Consider the following 16,368-nt stretch of genomic DNA (forward strand, 5'->3'; position numbering starts at 1 on the left):
AGGTATCTGGAGATAGGTTTTGATGAATGTGCATACTTCTGGATTTTCAAATTGAGAGCATACATTTTTATGAAGAATTTCTGTATGCAAATTATCAGGGGGTAATTGTGAATGGGTAGTTTTGGTGGGGTAACCGTCAAGGCGAACAGACCTGTATAAGTTCACTTTGAAAATTGGTGTAACTTACAAATGTATTTGCCAACTTTCTTATGTGGGCTGTTACAAAATTACCCTTGTAATGCCCAACTTTAAGTAACACTTTGTAATTGGGTAGTAAAATAATTTGGAAAGACGAAGCTATTTTTTTCTCAACTTCCTCTGTCTGATATATTTCCAGAGCTACAGGAGGGAGTACATTGTCATGTGTTCATGAATACCCTGGGACACTGGAAGGAAAATATTTATGATTCTCAAAGGATTCTTTTTTTAAATTTTCTATGTGAACTTCACTTATAAAGTTCAGTACATGGACCATTGATTGGTCCTCTGCTGCAGTTAGAAAGCTATCATTAAACTGCAATTTAATAATAAAATTCTTAAACTGAAATTTGTTTTACAGCTTGCATTTTGACTCTGTGGGATTTCTACAATAGAGATTCTCATCCCTTGTGCGGACAGTGAGCGCTGTTAATGTTTAAAGTAATGCCTACAGCGAAGATATTCAGCACAGAATTCCTTAAACTAATTTTTACAAAAACCGGTTACAGTTAATAGCTACAAATTGCTTCACCCTCCAGAGCAAAAGAAAAAGAACAGTTACAACACAGGGATGCATTGAATCTGGATGGAATATGTTGTGTGGTGCCTTGGTTTTGGGCACGCCAGTATACATACAGAAATAGATAGGTAGATAGAGTAATGTAATTGCATTAATGATTTCTTTTCTTCCTTATTTTAGGTAAAGCGGGAATTAGCAGGTGTTTTAATTTTTGAATCTCATGCCAAAGCAGGAACAGTTTGTAAGTATCATGAAATTCCATGCCAGATTCTGTTGTCCAAAATGAGGGGCTAAATATCAAAACTGGGTGCCTAGGTGCAAGCTTTGTGAGAGTTGCTAAGTTATTGTTAAATGTAAACCGCGGTGATGTATTTCTTTACGTACTGCGGTATATAAAAACCCTTAAATAAATAAATAAATAAATATGTTTCACCTAGGAGTTTTTCATTATAATTCAAGCTAAAGCACTTGGGTACCTTTTTGCTTTGATCATTAAGAGATTTGCATCTGCTTTCTCTGCGAGTAACTTTTCAGCACTAAACAATTCTCTGCTCCTTGAAAGAGATCTTCCTGCACCTCCTACCCACTGCCCAGGTCAAATTACTGGAAACAAATAGTGAGGCTTTCGGCTACCTGTGACCCAAACTGTGCCATGCTGTCCCAAAGAAAATAAGAGCCTAGCATTCAGGAAACCTTGCAAGGCTATTTAGGTTTGCCTTCCCAGAAACTACCTTGAATCCAGTGACGCCCTACTACCACACTGACCAGCTCAAAGAACCTTATCCTCCCCCAGTTCCCTTCCCCACTCCCCCCCCCCCCCCAATCTGCCTTAACCCATCTTCAGCTGCTGGCCAGCTAGCAAACAGGCCGATTCAGTAAAAGTCGCGGGACGCACACACAGGCCACTCTCCTGTGCGCACGATTCAGGAGGGAACAACATGCAAATGAGGGGCCACGGTAAAAGGAGGCGCTAGGGACACTAGCGCGTCCCTGGCGCCTCCTTTTTGACAGAAGCGGCGGCTGTCAGCAGGTTTGACAGCCGATGCTCCATTTAACCGGTTTCGGTTCTCAAACCCGCTGACAGCTACGGGTTTGGAAAACGGACACCGGCAAAATTGAGCGTCTGTCTTCCGACCCACGAGCCACGGGCAGATTTTAAATTTTTACTTTTTTTTCATTTTTGGGGCCTCCGACTTAATATCGCTATGATATTAAGTCGGAGGGTGTATGGAAAAGCAGTTTTTACTGCTTTTCTGTATACTTTCCTGGTGCCGGCCGAAATTAACGCCAGGCGTTAATTTCTGAAAGTAAAATGTGCGGCTTGGCTGCACATTTTGCTTTCTGGATCGTGTGGGAATAACTAATAGAATCATCAACATGCATTTGCATGTTTCGGGCGCTATTAGTTTCGGGGGGGTTGACTGCACGTTTTCGACGTGCTATTACCCATTACTGTATAAGGGGTAAAAATAGCGGGTCGAAAACACGCGGCCAAACGCGGGCTAACAGTGCGCTCCATCGGAGCACACTGTACTGTATCGGGCCTGTATGTTAGCTGGATAAACCTATCTATTAACTTTACAGGGATATCCAGTGGCACAGGTGCAATGATGAGATAAATTTATCCAGCTAACTGTAGGACTGCTCTTCAGCTGTCCTAAAGTTATCTGGCCACGTTAGCTGGATAACGCTGAAAATTAGTGTTTACCCAGCTAACCCAGCCAGACTGCCAGCTCTGCTCCGCAATGCCACCGCCCTGCCCTTGAGTTAGCCAGATAAAAAGTGGTACAGATAACTTGGGTCCCGTCAGCATGGCAGGATTTTCAAATCTTGCCATTTGTCCGGCTGAGTCCAAACTTAGCCGGACAAATGGTGTTGAATATCAGCCTCGAGATATGTATATATACACTTTCTTTCAATGCTACTGTTATTGTACCCATGTTATGTATTCATCTTTATGAACACACTTTAACACGCCGTACTCATTATGCAGGGCCGGTTCTATAATGAGGCGGCAAAAAATGCCCCTCACTGCCTTGCCCCTGCCGCAGCTGCTGACCCAGTCCTGCGGTGGCAGAAGAGAGGAGGGACGCTCCTGGACAGTTCCAGGGCACATGTTTGAAAAGTTGGAATATAAAAATAAGTAAATGTGCGTATGTTATTTCCTGTTCCTCTCTCTGCCCTCCTTCCTCCCCCCCCCCCCCCCTCCCCACCTCCCCACCTCCGGGCATGCTTCCAGAGTCCATAGATATAAGTATGTGCTTTCTTCAGCAATGCACATACTTTTACCTGCAGACAGCATGAGCAATATTCAGAGCCCCCATTTCCGCAGGTAAACTTTTTTTTTCTTTTACCTGAAGAAAGGGCTTTGTATATTGCCCTCAATGTGCAGAACTCTTGCAAAACACTTTTCTTTTTGACTTGCCCAAACAGATCAGCATGGCACTATTACATTACATTACATTGCAGCGCTCTCCTCCTGGGTCTCCCCAGCTCTTCCACCAAACCTCTACAGTTGATACAGAACGCCGCGGCAAGAATCCTGACCAACACCAACCGCGGAGAACACATATCACCCATCCTCCGTAACTTACACTGGCTCCCAGTTAAATACAGAATCCTTCACAAATCACTCACTTTAATTCACAAGTCCATACACAATCACCTTCATCTGGACCTCGAATTCCCCCTCAGACTCCATAGCTCCAACAGACCGACCAGAGAAGTATACGAAGGAACTCTACAAGCCCCGCCAACCAAAGCCACTCGTCTCAACTCAACCAAAGACCGATCCTTCTCGACAGCAGGCCCTGCTATCTGGAACAATATACCCTCAGACCTTAGGCTGGAACCCTGCCTCTCAATTTTTAGGAAAAAACTCAAGACATGGCTCTTCCGCCAAGCCTTCTCAGATCCCCCTGATGCACACTAGACAACTGTACAACCTCATGAACAATGGCTTTATGTATTACCTTTAAGGACTTAATTAACTACTTCTGATTCATCTATTGTTTATACTCTTTATTTATTGCCTCCCTAGGCCTTATTTTTCCAGCGGTCCACGCTTCCAAGTTTACTATCCTTGTTGAATGTAACTTTGCTCTTCCTGTTCAAATGATTTTTGTTACAGTTCCCCTATTCGATGTAAACCGATCTGATATGGTCATCAACCATGAAGGTCGGTATAGAAAAGTGTTAAATAAATAAATAAATAAATAAATTTCCAGCTCGCGTTTTCAAATGGCATTGCTAGCTAAAGAGGCAGTAAGAGTCACAGTCTGGACCATCTCACTGATTAATTTTTGCAAACTTCTCAACCCACAAAAATGAAGAAAGATTTTTGGTACATGGCATTGAGAGATGAGCCAATTTTATGAATATGTGTTTCTATCTTGTGAGATTTACTCCTCTGCATGCCTCTGGACTTTGCCCCTGTGAGGGACTTATTTCATTCAGGATTTAGTTGTACTAAAGATATATGGTTAGTCAGCCAGCCTTGGGTGAAGAAAGGTGCTTGCTTATGTGCAGTCTTCCTTCATTATGTTAAGAATAGAAATGTTGCAGTTGGGAACAAGCAGAAAATGACATTACTTTAGCCAAATTAGAGGTTGACAACATCCCAGGCTGGAATGTATCATTTAGTATTCATTCCCTGCTCATTCCGATTTGCCCCTGCTAATTTATTTTTTATTTTTATTTATTTAAGGTTTTTATATACCGGCATTCATGAAGCGATCACATCCTGCTGGTTTACATATAAACAGGGGTGCAATAAAAAACATTAAAAACATAAATAACTAACTAATAACATAAATAAATAACTAATAATTTAGCATGTGCTGCCTTGGCAGTGCAAGCAGGTGTGGGGTCTAGCCAGCACAATGAGTGCTACAAAGGTCATGATTTAGCAGGCTTTTTTTTTTTTTTGTTTACCCATTCATTTCAGCCTGGGTTGCATTCTGGATGTATTCACCTCAGAAATATTGTATGTTGGAAACATACAGAAAATGAGATAGGATCAGAGGCAGGGTTAGGTTGGAGGAGGCAGCACCACATCTACAGGGAAAAAGTATCCACAGAAAGGGCACGCGCAAATCTCGGTGTGTTTTACCTAGGTGCAACGTCCGTGAGGAAAAGTACCTGAGGACTTTGTAATGGTGTGGCCACGCGTCCCCAAAATCCTAATCTGTAACTCTAATCAGAGACAGTCTGGGATTTTAATTCTGTAAACATTTTAAATGTTGTATCCTTAATTAAGAGGAGATGAAGGTAAAGCCAGAGAGATCAAGTAAACTGTGCTGCAGTGCAACAGGAGAAAATAATGAGCAGTCTAGGTGGACCTGTTGTCCTTCATCTGCCATAGAATCTCCATTTCTGTTTCACCTTTGAAGAAGTTTTTGTCCATTTCATCAGTCTAGATCCAGTCTCCTGCTCCAACAGAGATAGCTGCTGGTTTAGGTACAGTAAAAGGAGTCAATCAATGCCTTAAAGAGAGGGACCCTAAGAGGCTTGGTAGCATGACCAGGAGAGGAATGTTTTGAAAAGATTAATCTTGCTGATTCATCTTGCTGTGGTCTGAGGAACCACAGAAAGCAGCAATGTGAAAAAAAAATTAAAAAAAAAGTTTTGCTGGCAGTCAGGTTCAGAAAATGGACCCTCAGTTTACAAGCGGCCATTAACTTCTTTTATTCAGTGGATGAAAAGGACACAGCAGCTTAATTAACACACATACATGCAAACGTAACCACAGCATTAAAACCTTAGCAACATGTTCTAACCCCTTCACCCTACCTTCACCAGGAAGAGGTGGGACGCCTCCCGTGCAACTTGAAACTTTTCTAATCCCTCCACTAGTAAGGCGGTTGCCCAGCAGCATCCTGCTCCATGAGTGCTGCCGCCACGGGCATGCGGCAAGAGCCGCTCTGTGCTGGTTGCCTCCACCTCACTTTTACAGCCTTCTCCAGACCACCCCTACCATGGTCCTGAGGAAACTTGATAATCTTGTCATTGTTAATTGCCTAGCGCCCCCCCCCCCCCCGAGCCGCTAAAATACCCATAGCTGTAACCAGCCAAGGTGCCTCCCCCCCTAACCGATGGAGACCGAGCATAACTGTACAAGTTGCACCCCTTCTTGTGCCAGTGACGACCAGCAAACCGTGACTTGGACTCAAACTCCCCCCCCCCCCCCCATTACACATGTTTTTTTCCAAACCTGGGCAGTATGGTGTTGCCTACTCCCTCCGCTGGCCTTTTTTATGCCCCCCAGGATTCCCCCCCCCCCCCTCGGTTCTCTGAAGGGGATTGGTGTATTCAAACTAGCCAAGATGGCCAGGAACCTTGCTAGCCCTGCACTAGCTTCCACTCTTCTCGCTCTCTCCCCGCCACTCCCCCTGCTTACCTGTGCCCTAACCTACACTTACGGGTGGCAGCCCTGGTCACGCAGCCCATGCCCCCTACAGAGGCTTGGCCATCTTTATTTTGCTTCCCAGACTTAAATATGCCCCTGGGAATGCCTCCTCTCTTACCAGGCCAATATCCGCGCAAGGAAAATGGGCACTCACAATCGAGCACCCGCTTTCCTAACGCGCGCCCTCTAGCACATGGAATGATGTGGTTACTTGGTAAAGGTAAAGCAAGGGGAGGAGGTAATACAGCCATACCGGGTGAACGATGCGGCGTGCCCAGGTTATCCACGTAGATTGCATTTTCAATCTCACGTCATGTAAGTAAAATTCTACCTATATTCTGAGCTGTTAAAGCTTTAGAATAAAAGTCCTTTCATTTGTCAAGGTTTGATAATGAATTTTTATTAGATCTACAAAAGTAAAAAGCAATGGCTATGAGAACTTCTGCTGAAACCTTAGCAATTTCCTCAGATAAGAAAAATATATGTTCTTGTGCTTTATGAAAATTAAGGCATTATCAAAGCAAATGAACTTAATCCACTTTGAAAAGATAAGACATCCTAACTATTCCCAACATTAATGAAATTAACTCAAATCTTACACTGGCTCCCCAGTCTGGGGAAAAAAAGTGACCTCGCTGTTGAATCTCAGTGCCATGGAGATACTGGAGGCTCAGGAGGGAGAGAGTTGCCTGAATGTAATGACAAAACAGGGGCTTTGAGCCACTGGTTGGCAGTGTAGCTTCCTGATGGATACCCTTTATAAATATATATGTAAAGGCTTGTGTTGGTTGGTCGGTCAGTCACATTGTTGTGTTTGTGGCCACCACGTGGCACCCAGAAGGTGCACTACACAAAGACTATATGCTTTGTCTTCAAAGCACTGTTGCAAACACACACAGGCACTTGGACACAGGCATACACCCATAGGCATGCATGGACACAGGCAGACACACACAGGCACACTCACACACAGGCTCCCCCAAACATACACACACACAAAGACACATGCACCCACACTCACACAGAGGCATACGCCTCCCCCCCCCACACACACACAAACAGAAGCAGAAGCACCCACACCCATAGACAGGTGCACACACACACACACACACACACACACACAGGGGCACACACATACAGACTGTTATTGACCAGACAACCTAATCCATGCCAGGTAATATTCGCAAATATGCCGTCTGTTTCTTTTGCTCCCACTCACAGGGACAGGCAAGCACGTTTATTTATTTATTTATTTAAATCCTTTCTATGCCTTTTTATCTCAAGTTCAAGGCAGCTCTCGAAGATACATACATAATAAAAATAGGAGGGCACAGGCTCGCACATATGCACACACTAGTTTGCACGTGCACATGCCTATATGCACACAGACACACACACACACCCATAGTCACAGGCAGGCGCACACACAGAGGCTGTTATAGACCAGACTACCTGAGCAATGCCAGTCACTTTTCCCTAGTGTATGTGTGTGTGTGTGTATATATATATATATATTTATGTATACAGATATAGATATATACGCACACTATATAATTTATTTATTTATTTATTTATTTATTTAAAGATTTTTATATACCGTGGCACGAGTGGTACATCACCTCGGTTTACAGATAACAATAACTCAGCAAAGCGCTTTACAGTAATATAATATAATATAGAAACATAGAAATGACTGCAGAAGAAGACCAAACGGCCCATCCAGTCTGCCCAGCAAGCCACGCAGTTCATCCATTTATTTCTTTATTTCTTTATTTTTTCCCACCCTTTTTCTCCCTCCCACCCATCACTATTGGCTTCCAGCACCTTCCGTCCCCAACTCCCTTCCACCCCTCCACCATGCAGAGAGCAGCGCTGTATCCGCTTCCCAGTGAACATCCAGCTCAAACAGGGGTAGCAACCGCCGCAACAAGCAGGCCGCACCCCTGCCCCATACTCCTACCCACCCCTGCTTTGTTTGTTTGTTCCTTGTTTTAGTTTTTTTTTGGAGATGGCAGCCCTCCGTGAAGGCGGAACACCAACCACTGGCCACTGGCATCCTGCTCCGTGAATGCCTCTGTGGCTACTGCCGCTCCGTGCAGTGTTTTGCTGCCTGAAGGTGGAACCCCAACTACTAGCCACTGGCATCCCGCTCCGTGAATCCCTCTGTGGCTACTGCCGCTCCGTGCAGTGTTTTGCTGCCTGAAGGTGGAGCACCTACTGGCCACTGGCATCCCGCTCCGTGAATCCCTCTGTGGCTACTGCCGCTCCGTGCAGTGTTTTGCTGCCTGAAGGTGGAGCACCTACTGGCCACTGGCATCCCGCTCCGTGAACGCCTCTGTGGCTACTGCCGCTCTGTGCAGTGTTTTGCTGCCTCCACTTTATTTACGCCCACTAGACTTGATGGATCCACAGTGTTTATCCCACGCCCCTTTGAAGTCCTGGAACCCATCTTTGGGGGCCCCAATGAATTGCATGAATGGAAGGGGGTAGGTCGCGGCTGAAACAGTTTGCTCACTCCCAAGATAGACACAATAATAATAATAATAATGAGGTCTGTGATAAGCTGGGTTGCGAGTAGCTGGTGCCATGCCTGACTGTATGCAGCATAGAGTCTCTTTGTTCCTAAAGATATTCCAATATCCCAGAATCCTTTGGGGTATGATTCCATGCTCAGTCATAGTACACAAAACTCTGTTTAAAAGGTCTCCTTAGGCATTGTTCCTACAGCACGCTATTGTCCAAATATCTGACAGTACTTTGTGCCAATGGCAAGTGTGAAAGTGAAAGCAAGTGCGAACCTTTTCCCAATGTGGGCGGTTTGAAAATTGCTTCCTACAAGATAGAGAAAACTTTTTAAGGAAAGAATACTTGAAAAAGTTCACTTCTTCAGAGAGTCTAGAGTGCTGCCAAAACATGTGTTGGGACTTTCTAGTTTCCATATTATATACAGATTATGCTGGTTTCTTGCATGGAGGTTTTTGAGTTTACGTGTGAGTCATATATTTAAAAAGTGTGTGTGAATTGTTGATTTATTTCTTTGGATTATTTCCCCCCCCCCCCCCCCCCCTTGCTTTTATTATGTATTTTGATAATTTTCTTAATTTTTTTTCTGACTGGTTGCTGAACATCATAAGCCTTTATTTGCAACTATCCAGTGATATTTCCCCCTATCTATATCCCTCCTTCCCCCAACATACTTACAGACCAATGCAATGAAGTGCATTCAGCTGAACACATGGTTTTAACCAAACTTAAACACACATTTTGTGCGTTTAAAAATGTGTACTCAGCTCAGCAACCTCACATGGAAACTCCATGTAAATGAGGGCATTAAGCATTCCTTCCCAATACAGAGAGGCGCGCTGGCTGAGTACAAATTTTCTTAACACTAGAAACTTTACTCCTGGTCAGAGGTGGAATAAAGTTTCTAATGATGGATCTGCCGCCAGGGCTCCCTGCCTAACCGAGAGGACAATCAGCAGAGGCTCGAGAATACTTTTATTTTTTAATTCTGTGTCCAGACAGCCAGCTAGGAGCATCACAAAAGTGATGCTCCTAAGGTTAGACATATAACAAGAGGTATGCTTCTAAATTTGGAGCCCAAGAAGAGATATGCTTATGAATTAGCAGCACAACAAAAGATATGCTCCTATACATTCTGTTCTGCCCCTTTCTTCCTAAGTTAAAATGTTTGTTCAGCCTGTGCTAACCTCACCTTTTAACTCAGTGTACACACATTTTAACTCCTGATACATTAGAATAGTATTAGCTTACTGCATTGGAAGTTAAAGTATTTTAACCTGTGTGCTGAAATTCAGGCTCTTAATGTAGAGGTTATTGCATTGACCTGCTAGTCTGGTCATTGCAGCAACAGTCCTGGTGCACCAGAGCACCTTCCAGAACCCTGCAGCCATGGGTCCTGAATCTGGCCATTAGGTGTCACCCTTAAGCAATGACCACAGCTGCCTCCACAGCCCCAACTGACCCAGGGAGTGGAAAACCCAGCTGGGGATTGAACTGGTGGCCTTCATCATGGCAGTGGATGGCACTGACTGCCTGAGCCAATGGGCTGGCCTTTACTAGTTTAATGTTAATGAGTGTTTTTGCTTTCATGCATTCTTGTCATATTCCCTTAGCACTGATTACATGCCTATGAGTATGCTGGTTGTCATTTCTTTTGTAAAGTTAATAGGAAACTATGTAAGATTTTGTTGCAAGTCATTTAACTTTTTTGTATTTATTATTTACGAGCAACTTCCTCCCTTGATCTCATTTTTCTGATAATTGATTTTGATCATGGGATATCTTTTGATCCTGTTTGCATTATTTAGTACAGTCATACCATGCAACAGAGAACATCTACTGTGCATACCCAGGAGATATGTAACCTGCTCTTATAACCTTCATTATCTGTATATGGGGGATTATTAGAAAAATACACATTTAGAGCTTCTAAACTTCAGGATTAAGTAATGTCACAGAGTTCAATGAATTGTAATACAAAGATTTTTCTTTACTAAAATGGAAAAAGACTGCAGCGTTTCTATTGTCCTTTTATAAATTGAATTGTGGATCAACTTTGAAAACTGTTATTTTTCCACGTTTTAAATACTTCGGTTTATTTTTGTCATTTATTTGGAGCAAGGGCCAACATCATTTTCTTGCATCTTTTTCTAGTGTTTAATCAAGGAGAAGAAGGCACCTCATGGTACATTATCCTGAAAGGATCAGTAAATGTCGTAATCTATGGAAAGGTATTTCCTAAAGATTTTGATAGATTCACTTTGTTATAAGATTTCATGCAAAATTCAGTGTTAAGAGGGTTGGGTTTTGTGATTTGAAATGGAGAAGCTTCCATTCTAATTGGCTGGACCCTGGTGTCAATTCCAAGAATTGAACTGAAACGTTGGTCTGTTTTTATTTAGACAGATTGTTCAGTGGTGTACGCCTTTAGTCTTTTTTTTTTTCTCTCTCTCTCTGCTTTTGCTCATTCTTTTCACTTTCCCTGGCTGATCGAGAAAACATTTTGAATGGTGTTTACTGAGAAAGAATTGTACTTGTCATGATGCAGTGCAGGCTGCAGCAAAATGACTTCAGGATTCCCCGGGGTGCCTGTGGCCCTGGCTAGATGCGGAACTGCTTAGCGGTCTCCTTTCAGATTAATGGGACAGCCACAGGAGATTCCTGCAGCCAGCTCTGAGCGGCCCAGGGATGCTCTGCACTAATCCAAAGCTAGCACAGCATGAGCATTAACCTTCCAAAGTCACTTAAAGCAACACTATTAGCCAGATCGCTCAAAATGTCAGTTTGCCTTGGTGCTATCTATAACTTACATCAGGGTACTTTTGTCTTCATTTTATTAATTATATATTTACAGGAGTGTTGGGGTTTTTTTTCTTTTTAAATAAATGGTCCCTTACTGTTTATTATGACCATATCTACTGTGTTTAAGAATGTCCTTCCCTGATTGCATTCTTCTGTTGATCTTGTTAAATTCCCTTTTTATGTTGTATTAGGTTGACATTTGCAAAGGATTCTGATGTGAATCTTCATGCCAGCACTTCTGGTGTGTAATAGTGTGAGCCTGAGCAGGAGACATAAACTTTAAACAAAATCTCCTCTGAGAGGAAATAAATTAGAATAAAACAGAATCCTCATGATTTTGTTTGTTTTATCTGCAAACTAAATATTCTCCAAAAATGTTTCAATAAAACATTTGGGGTAGATTTTCAGAGGGTTACGCACGTACGTTACGCACGTAACCCCCTAAAACTTCCCCCAAACCCCCCCTACGCACGCCGAGCCTATCTTGCATAGGCTTCCGGCGCGCACAAAGCCCTGGGACGAGCATAAGTCCCGGGGCTTTCCTGGGGAGGGCGTGTTGCGTCCGGCGCGTCATCCGGGGGGCGTGGGCCGCGGCCTCCGGACCAGCCCCTGGTCCGGAACATGGCGCGCAGCAGCCAGCCCGGCGCATGCAAAGTTACGCCTGCCTCGAGCAGGCGTAACTTGTTCAACAAAGATAGGGGGGTGTAGATAGGGCCGGGTGGGGTTAGGTAGGGGTTAGGTAGGGGAAGGGAGGAGGTGGGGGGAGGCGGAAAGAAAGTTCCCTCCGAGGCCACTCTGATTTCGGAGCACCCTCGAAGGGAACGGAGGCAGGCTACATGGCTCGGCGCACGTAGGCTGCCGATTTTGGGCAGCCTTGCGCGCGCTGACCCTGGATTTTAATGGATACACGTGGCTACGCGCGTATCTATTGAAATCCCGCGTACCGGGACAACAGAAGGAGCAATAAGTTATAAAATAAAAAAAATTTGGCTAGCTAGGTAGGGGCTAGGGATCGGGGAGGAGAGGGGAAAAGATAGTATTTATTTATTTATTTATTTAAAAGTATTTATATAGCGCTTTATAAAAAATAAATTTTTGTCAAAAACGGTTTACATTAATTAAAATAAAATTTTAAAAGAACAATCAAATTAAAATAAATTCAAATATACAAAAATTAGTCAATAGCTAGAAAATTCTGGCTTGAAAATAAATCAAATTAATACTCAAAAATAAAAATAAAGATTTGTTGCCATAGGACTTGCTATTGCAGGAAAAGAGGGGAGGGGAAAAGGGGGGGCATGAAAAAAATGGAGACGTAACTAATATAGGAGGAATGAGGAAGTGGTAAAGGGGATGGAGGGGGATGGGGGGGGAAAAGAGTGAGTGAGAATGATGAATGATGAATGTGGCAATAGGGTGGCAATAGTAAGGGTAGTTTAGAGGGTTTTATTCCCCTGCATGCATCAGGGAAATCAGAATAAGTCCCAGCATGCAATGGGGTAAACCCAGAACTGGATCAACCTGCCCTGAAAATCTGGAGCCAGTTGGCAACCCTAGAAGTTGCTGATCTCCCACGAGATATCCCATGGGTTAGCTCATGAGCCTCTATGAATGTTATAAAAGCAGCAGTTTTCTAGGTACTGTAGCATCTCAACCAGATCTGATATTTTGCTGTTAATTTAGACAAAAATAGAAAAACTGTAGTCACAAATGTCTTGTGCTTTATTATTGATTATTCTAATGGAGCAGCTGAGGTGATGTGCAGTATGAGTCCCAGTGCATCAATGCACGAGACTCAGGAAGCAGTGCTGGCATTCTAAGGTGACACAAGACAGCACTTCTCTCATAAGGGTCATCAAAATGGGTCATTTGTAAAACATTGTTCAGTTAATTTTTTTTTTTGAGTGGGAGGGGGGGTACTTTTGAACAAGTGCCTGGCAGGCATACAAATTCTGGATGACTGCCTTAGAAATGGAATCTCTATTAGGCAATAGATAAAGGTAAAGGCTAATGTGAAATAAATAACACCACTGTTCTGGTTATTGATAATTCAGTATTCTGTTCTTTTTGCACATAAGAACAGCCAGTGAGATGTATCCCTTCGTTCATGAAAGGTCACCACATGCATTCCCAAAGCATGGAGACAACACTGTGCTTAGTTCTGCTCACACAGAAATGCCTGATGTGACACGTACATTTCTGTGTACATTATTTCTTCTTTTACAAATACATTGTTTTACTATAATAATACAAATTGGTTAGGTTTTTTTTTTTTAATTCTGTTTTCCCCTCTGAATTATAAAAATACCCTTTAGCACGCAGAAAACCACCTGCTGGTTGAGTAAACCTGCAGTAGACAACATTGCCTTTTGTGAGCCACAAGCAGATCTGGTTTTCAGGATATCCACACTGAATAATCAAAATCAAATATATTTGCAGAATTTAGCCTAAGAACCTGGCTGATTTGAACATTTGGCTATTCTGAAAACCCTTTTGTGGCCCTCCAGGACTGGAGTTGTCTCTGCCTGGAAATGACAGAGCTCCTCTCCTGAGTCATGTCTCCTGCCCACCTGTATTGATATTTGTGTTCAGGGATCCTTTCAGCAGCTTGGTGCCGTCTCTAGGCGAGAAAAGAGGATCCAGCTCTTTCTTTCCTCTTCTTGTCTTTCAGCTGGTGATAACAGTCCGCTATTTTCAAAGTGTCAGTTATGGTTTGCTGTTGAGTTGCATCAGTATGTTTCCTTCGGTGTTTGCTGTCGACCACAGGTTTTCATGCTGAATAAAAGACAGGGGAGGAGGAGTGACGCTTTCGTTCTGTTCTTAGGGGGTCGTCTGTACTCTGCACGAGGGAGATGATTTTGGCAAGTTAGCTCTTGTGAACGATGCTCCTCGGGCAGCATCCATCGTCCTGCGAGAGGACAACTGCCACTTCCTGAGGGTGGACAAGGAGGACTTTAACAGAATCCTAAGGGTGAGTGCTGACCCCTGAGCCGGAACACATCACTTGAATTCAGTAGAGTCAGAATGGCTCTGTCTTCCAATCAAGCACTCTAGAGTCAGTGGGGGAAAAAAATAGGTGAATCCTTCCTACCAAAATCTGAACATTCTGTGGTTTTTTTTCTAATTTTTCAATTCTCACCAGAAATTTCAGCAGGTCTGTGACGGAAACTGAAACCCTGGTAAGAACACAATGTTTTGATTTTGGCAAGAAGGATTACCATTTGTTTATTTCCCCCCCTAACTTATTATGGAGTATCTGCCTGCTTGTTGACTGACTTACACTAGGTTTGGTTTAATGGGACTAGTCAGCTTCACCATGAGCGCAGACCATGCTCAGTGTACATGTTTTACAATGTGGGGAATTGCATGGAGCAGGATCTCTTTGATGTTAATTTCTAAGGAAAACAGAAACCTGATTGATTTATTTTAACATTTCTAAGGCACTGGTATGCCACGACACCATAGAAATAAATGTTAAAAATACTGTGGGAACCGAGCTGCTGGCAAAAGAGCACAGCGCCAAGAAATAGTTCTAAAGAGCTTAGGTCAGGAAACGCCTTCTTAAAACAGCCGAGTTTTCAGATCTTACTAATTAAGAGGAAAATGTACTGGTATGAGGGGGTTGCATAGTTTTTAATGTGTTATCGTTTATTTTGGAGATAATACAGCAGTGCACAACTGTAACTGATTTCTCTGAGGACAATACGCTGAGTTTTCCTCAATAGCAGACAAATAGTGTAAACTAGAGCAGCTTTTAGAAATAAGCAATCCTAGCCAGGTTCTCCCAACTATCAGCTTATCTGTTTCTTGCTCTTCTATTCTTATTCCTATGTTTATTATGGTTATAATGTAGTTCTTCCAGGCAATAGCTAGGGGAGGTATGGATGGTATGGTGGCAGAACTAGGGAGTTGCGGGTAGTGGAGTAGCACAGCAGATGAGTGCATCTTTGAGGGGGCATAGACTGAGCTGACAGAGACGGCATGTGCTGGCAGCACTGTTATTTTGCCACCTGCTTGTGGGGGAGAGGGGTTCATGCTGGTTCAGAATGGGGTACTAAAATCTACAGCTCTGATGCTGTTTCATATATTTTAACATTTATTTAGAATAAAAGGTGAACACCATTAATTATGGTCATCCTGTTGTTTTGAAAAGTTGTTTTCCCTAAGTTCATTATTCAGGTGTTGTGTTATATGTATATTTCACATGCATCACTGTGGGGCTTGCATGAGCTTGACTGGCAGCCTAGTCCAGGTTGGCTTTTGCACCAGTGGCGCCTTGTGCGGACACCAGGGGCAGTGCCCTCCTTGGCTGTGGGCTGCAGGAGCCAGCAGCCTCTCTAAAGCTGTGGCAGTACACAGCTGTCCATGGTCGGGGGGAGGGGAGAGGGCTAGCGCTGCATAGCGGCACCCTTCAAAGTTGCCTGAAGCGGTAGCGCCCTGTGCAGCCACACTGATGCCAGACACCGAAAGCTGGCTCTGAGAGTTTCACTCTATTGTAAATTACATAAAAACACGGTGGGACTGGCTAAGAAGAAAATTTAAAAAATTCACAAAACTGGCATGTGCAAAGAATGAACAGTGGCAATCTTGATGATTTTTGGCTTTACCTGCCCGCTTGGTTGTCTAAAAAAAACTTAAATTTATTACAGCTGCTCCTTAAATTGTCACAATATTTCACTTTCTTCTGCTGTGCTTGGTCGAGTGACATCGGGTGTGTGTGATCAGCAGTGATGCTCAGCCTGATGTTCATTGGCCAGATGTGATACCCACATTATGGCTTTTTTATAGCACAGAGTATCTGACATATTCCAAAGGAAAATGAAGTTAATGCTTACATTTTAAGCCTCCAAGAATGTCGTCGTTGAACGGACTCTTCAAGACTTTCACTGACTCCCTTGGTGGCTCACTGACTGGTATA

General features: G+C 43.3%; 1 protein-coding gene across 1 annotated transcript in view; it reads left to right on the forward strand.

The window, feature by feature from the left end:
• Positions 1 to 16,368, forward strand: part of RAPGEF4 (Rap guanine nucleotide exchange factor 4) — a 464,996-nt gene that overhangs the window by 315,740 nt on the left and 132,888 nt on the right. Inside the window, exons 13-15 of the mRNA XM_029605798.1 lie at positions 899 to 959; positions 10,803 to 10,879; positions 14,275 to 14,421. Coding sequence (XP_029461658.1) covers positions 899 to 959; positions 10,803 to 10,879; positions 14,275 to 14,421 — 285 coding nt within the window. The remainder of the gene's footprint in view (positions 1 to 898; positions 960 to 10,802; positions 10,880 to 14,274; positions 14,422 to 16,368) is intronic.

This window comes from Rhinatrema bivittatum, chromosome 6 (genome assembly GCF_901001135.1).
Source record: "Rhinatrema bivittatum chromosome 6, aRhiBiv1.1, whole genome shotgun sequence".
NCBI lineage: Eukaryota > Metazoa > Chordata > Amphibia > Gymnophiona > Rhinatrematidae > Rhinatrema > Rhinatrema bivittatum.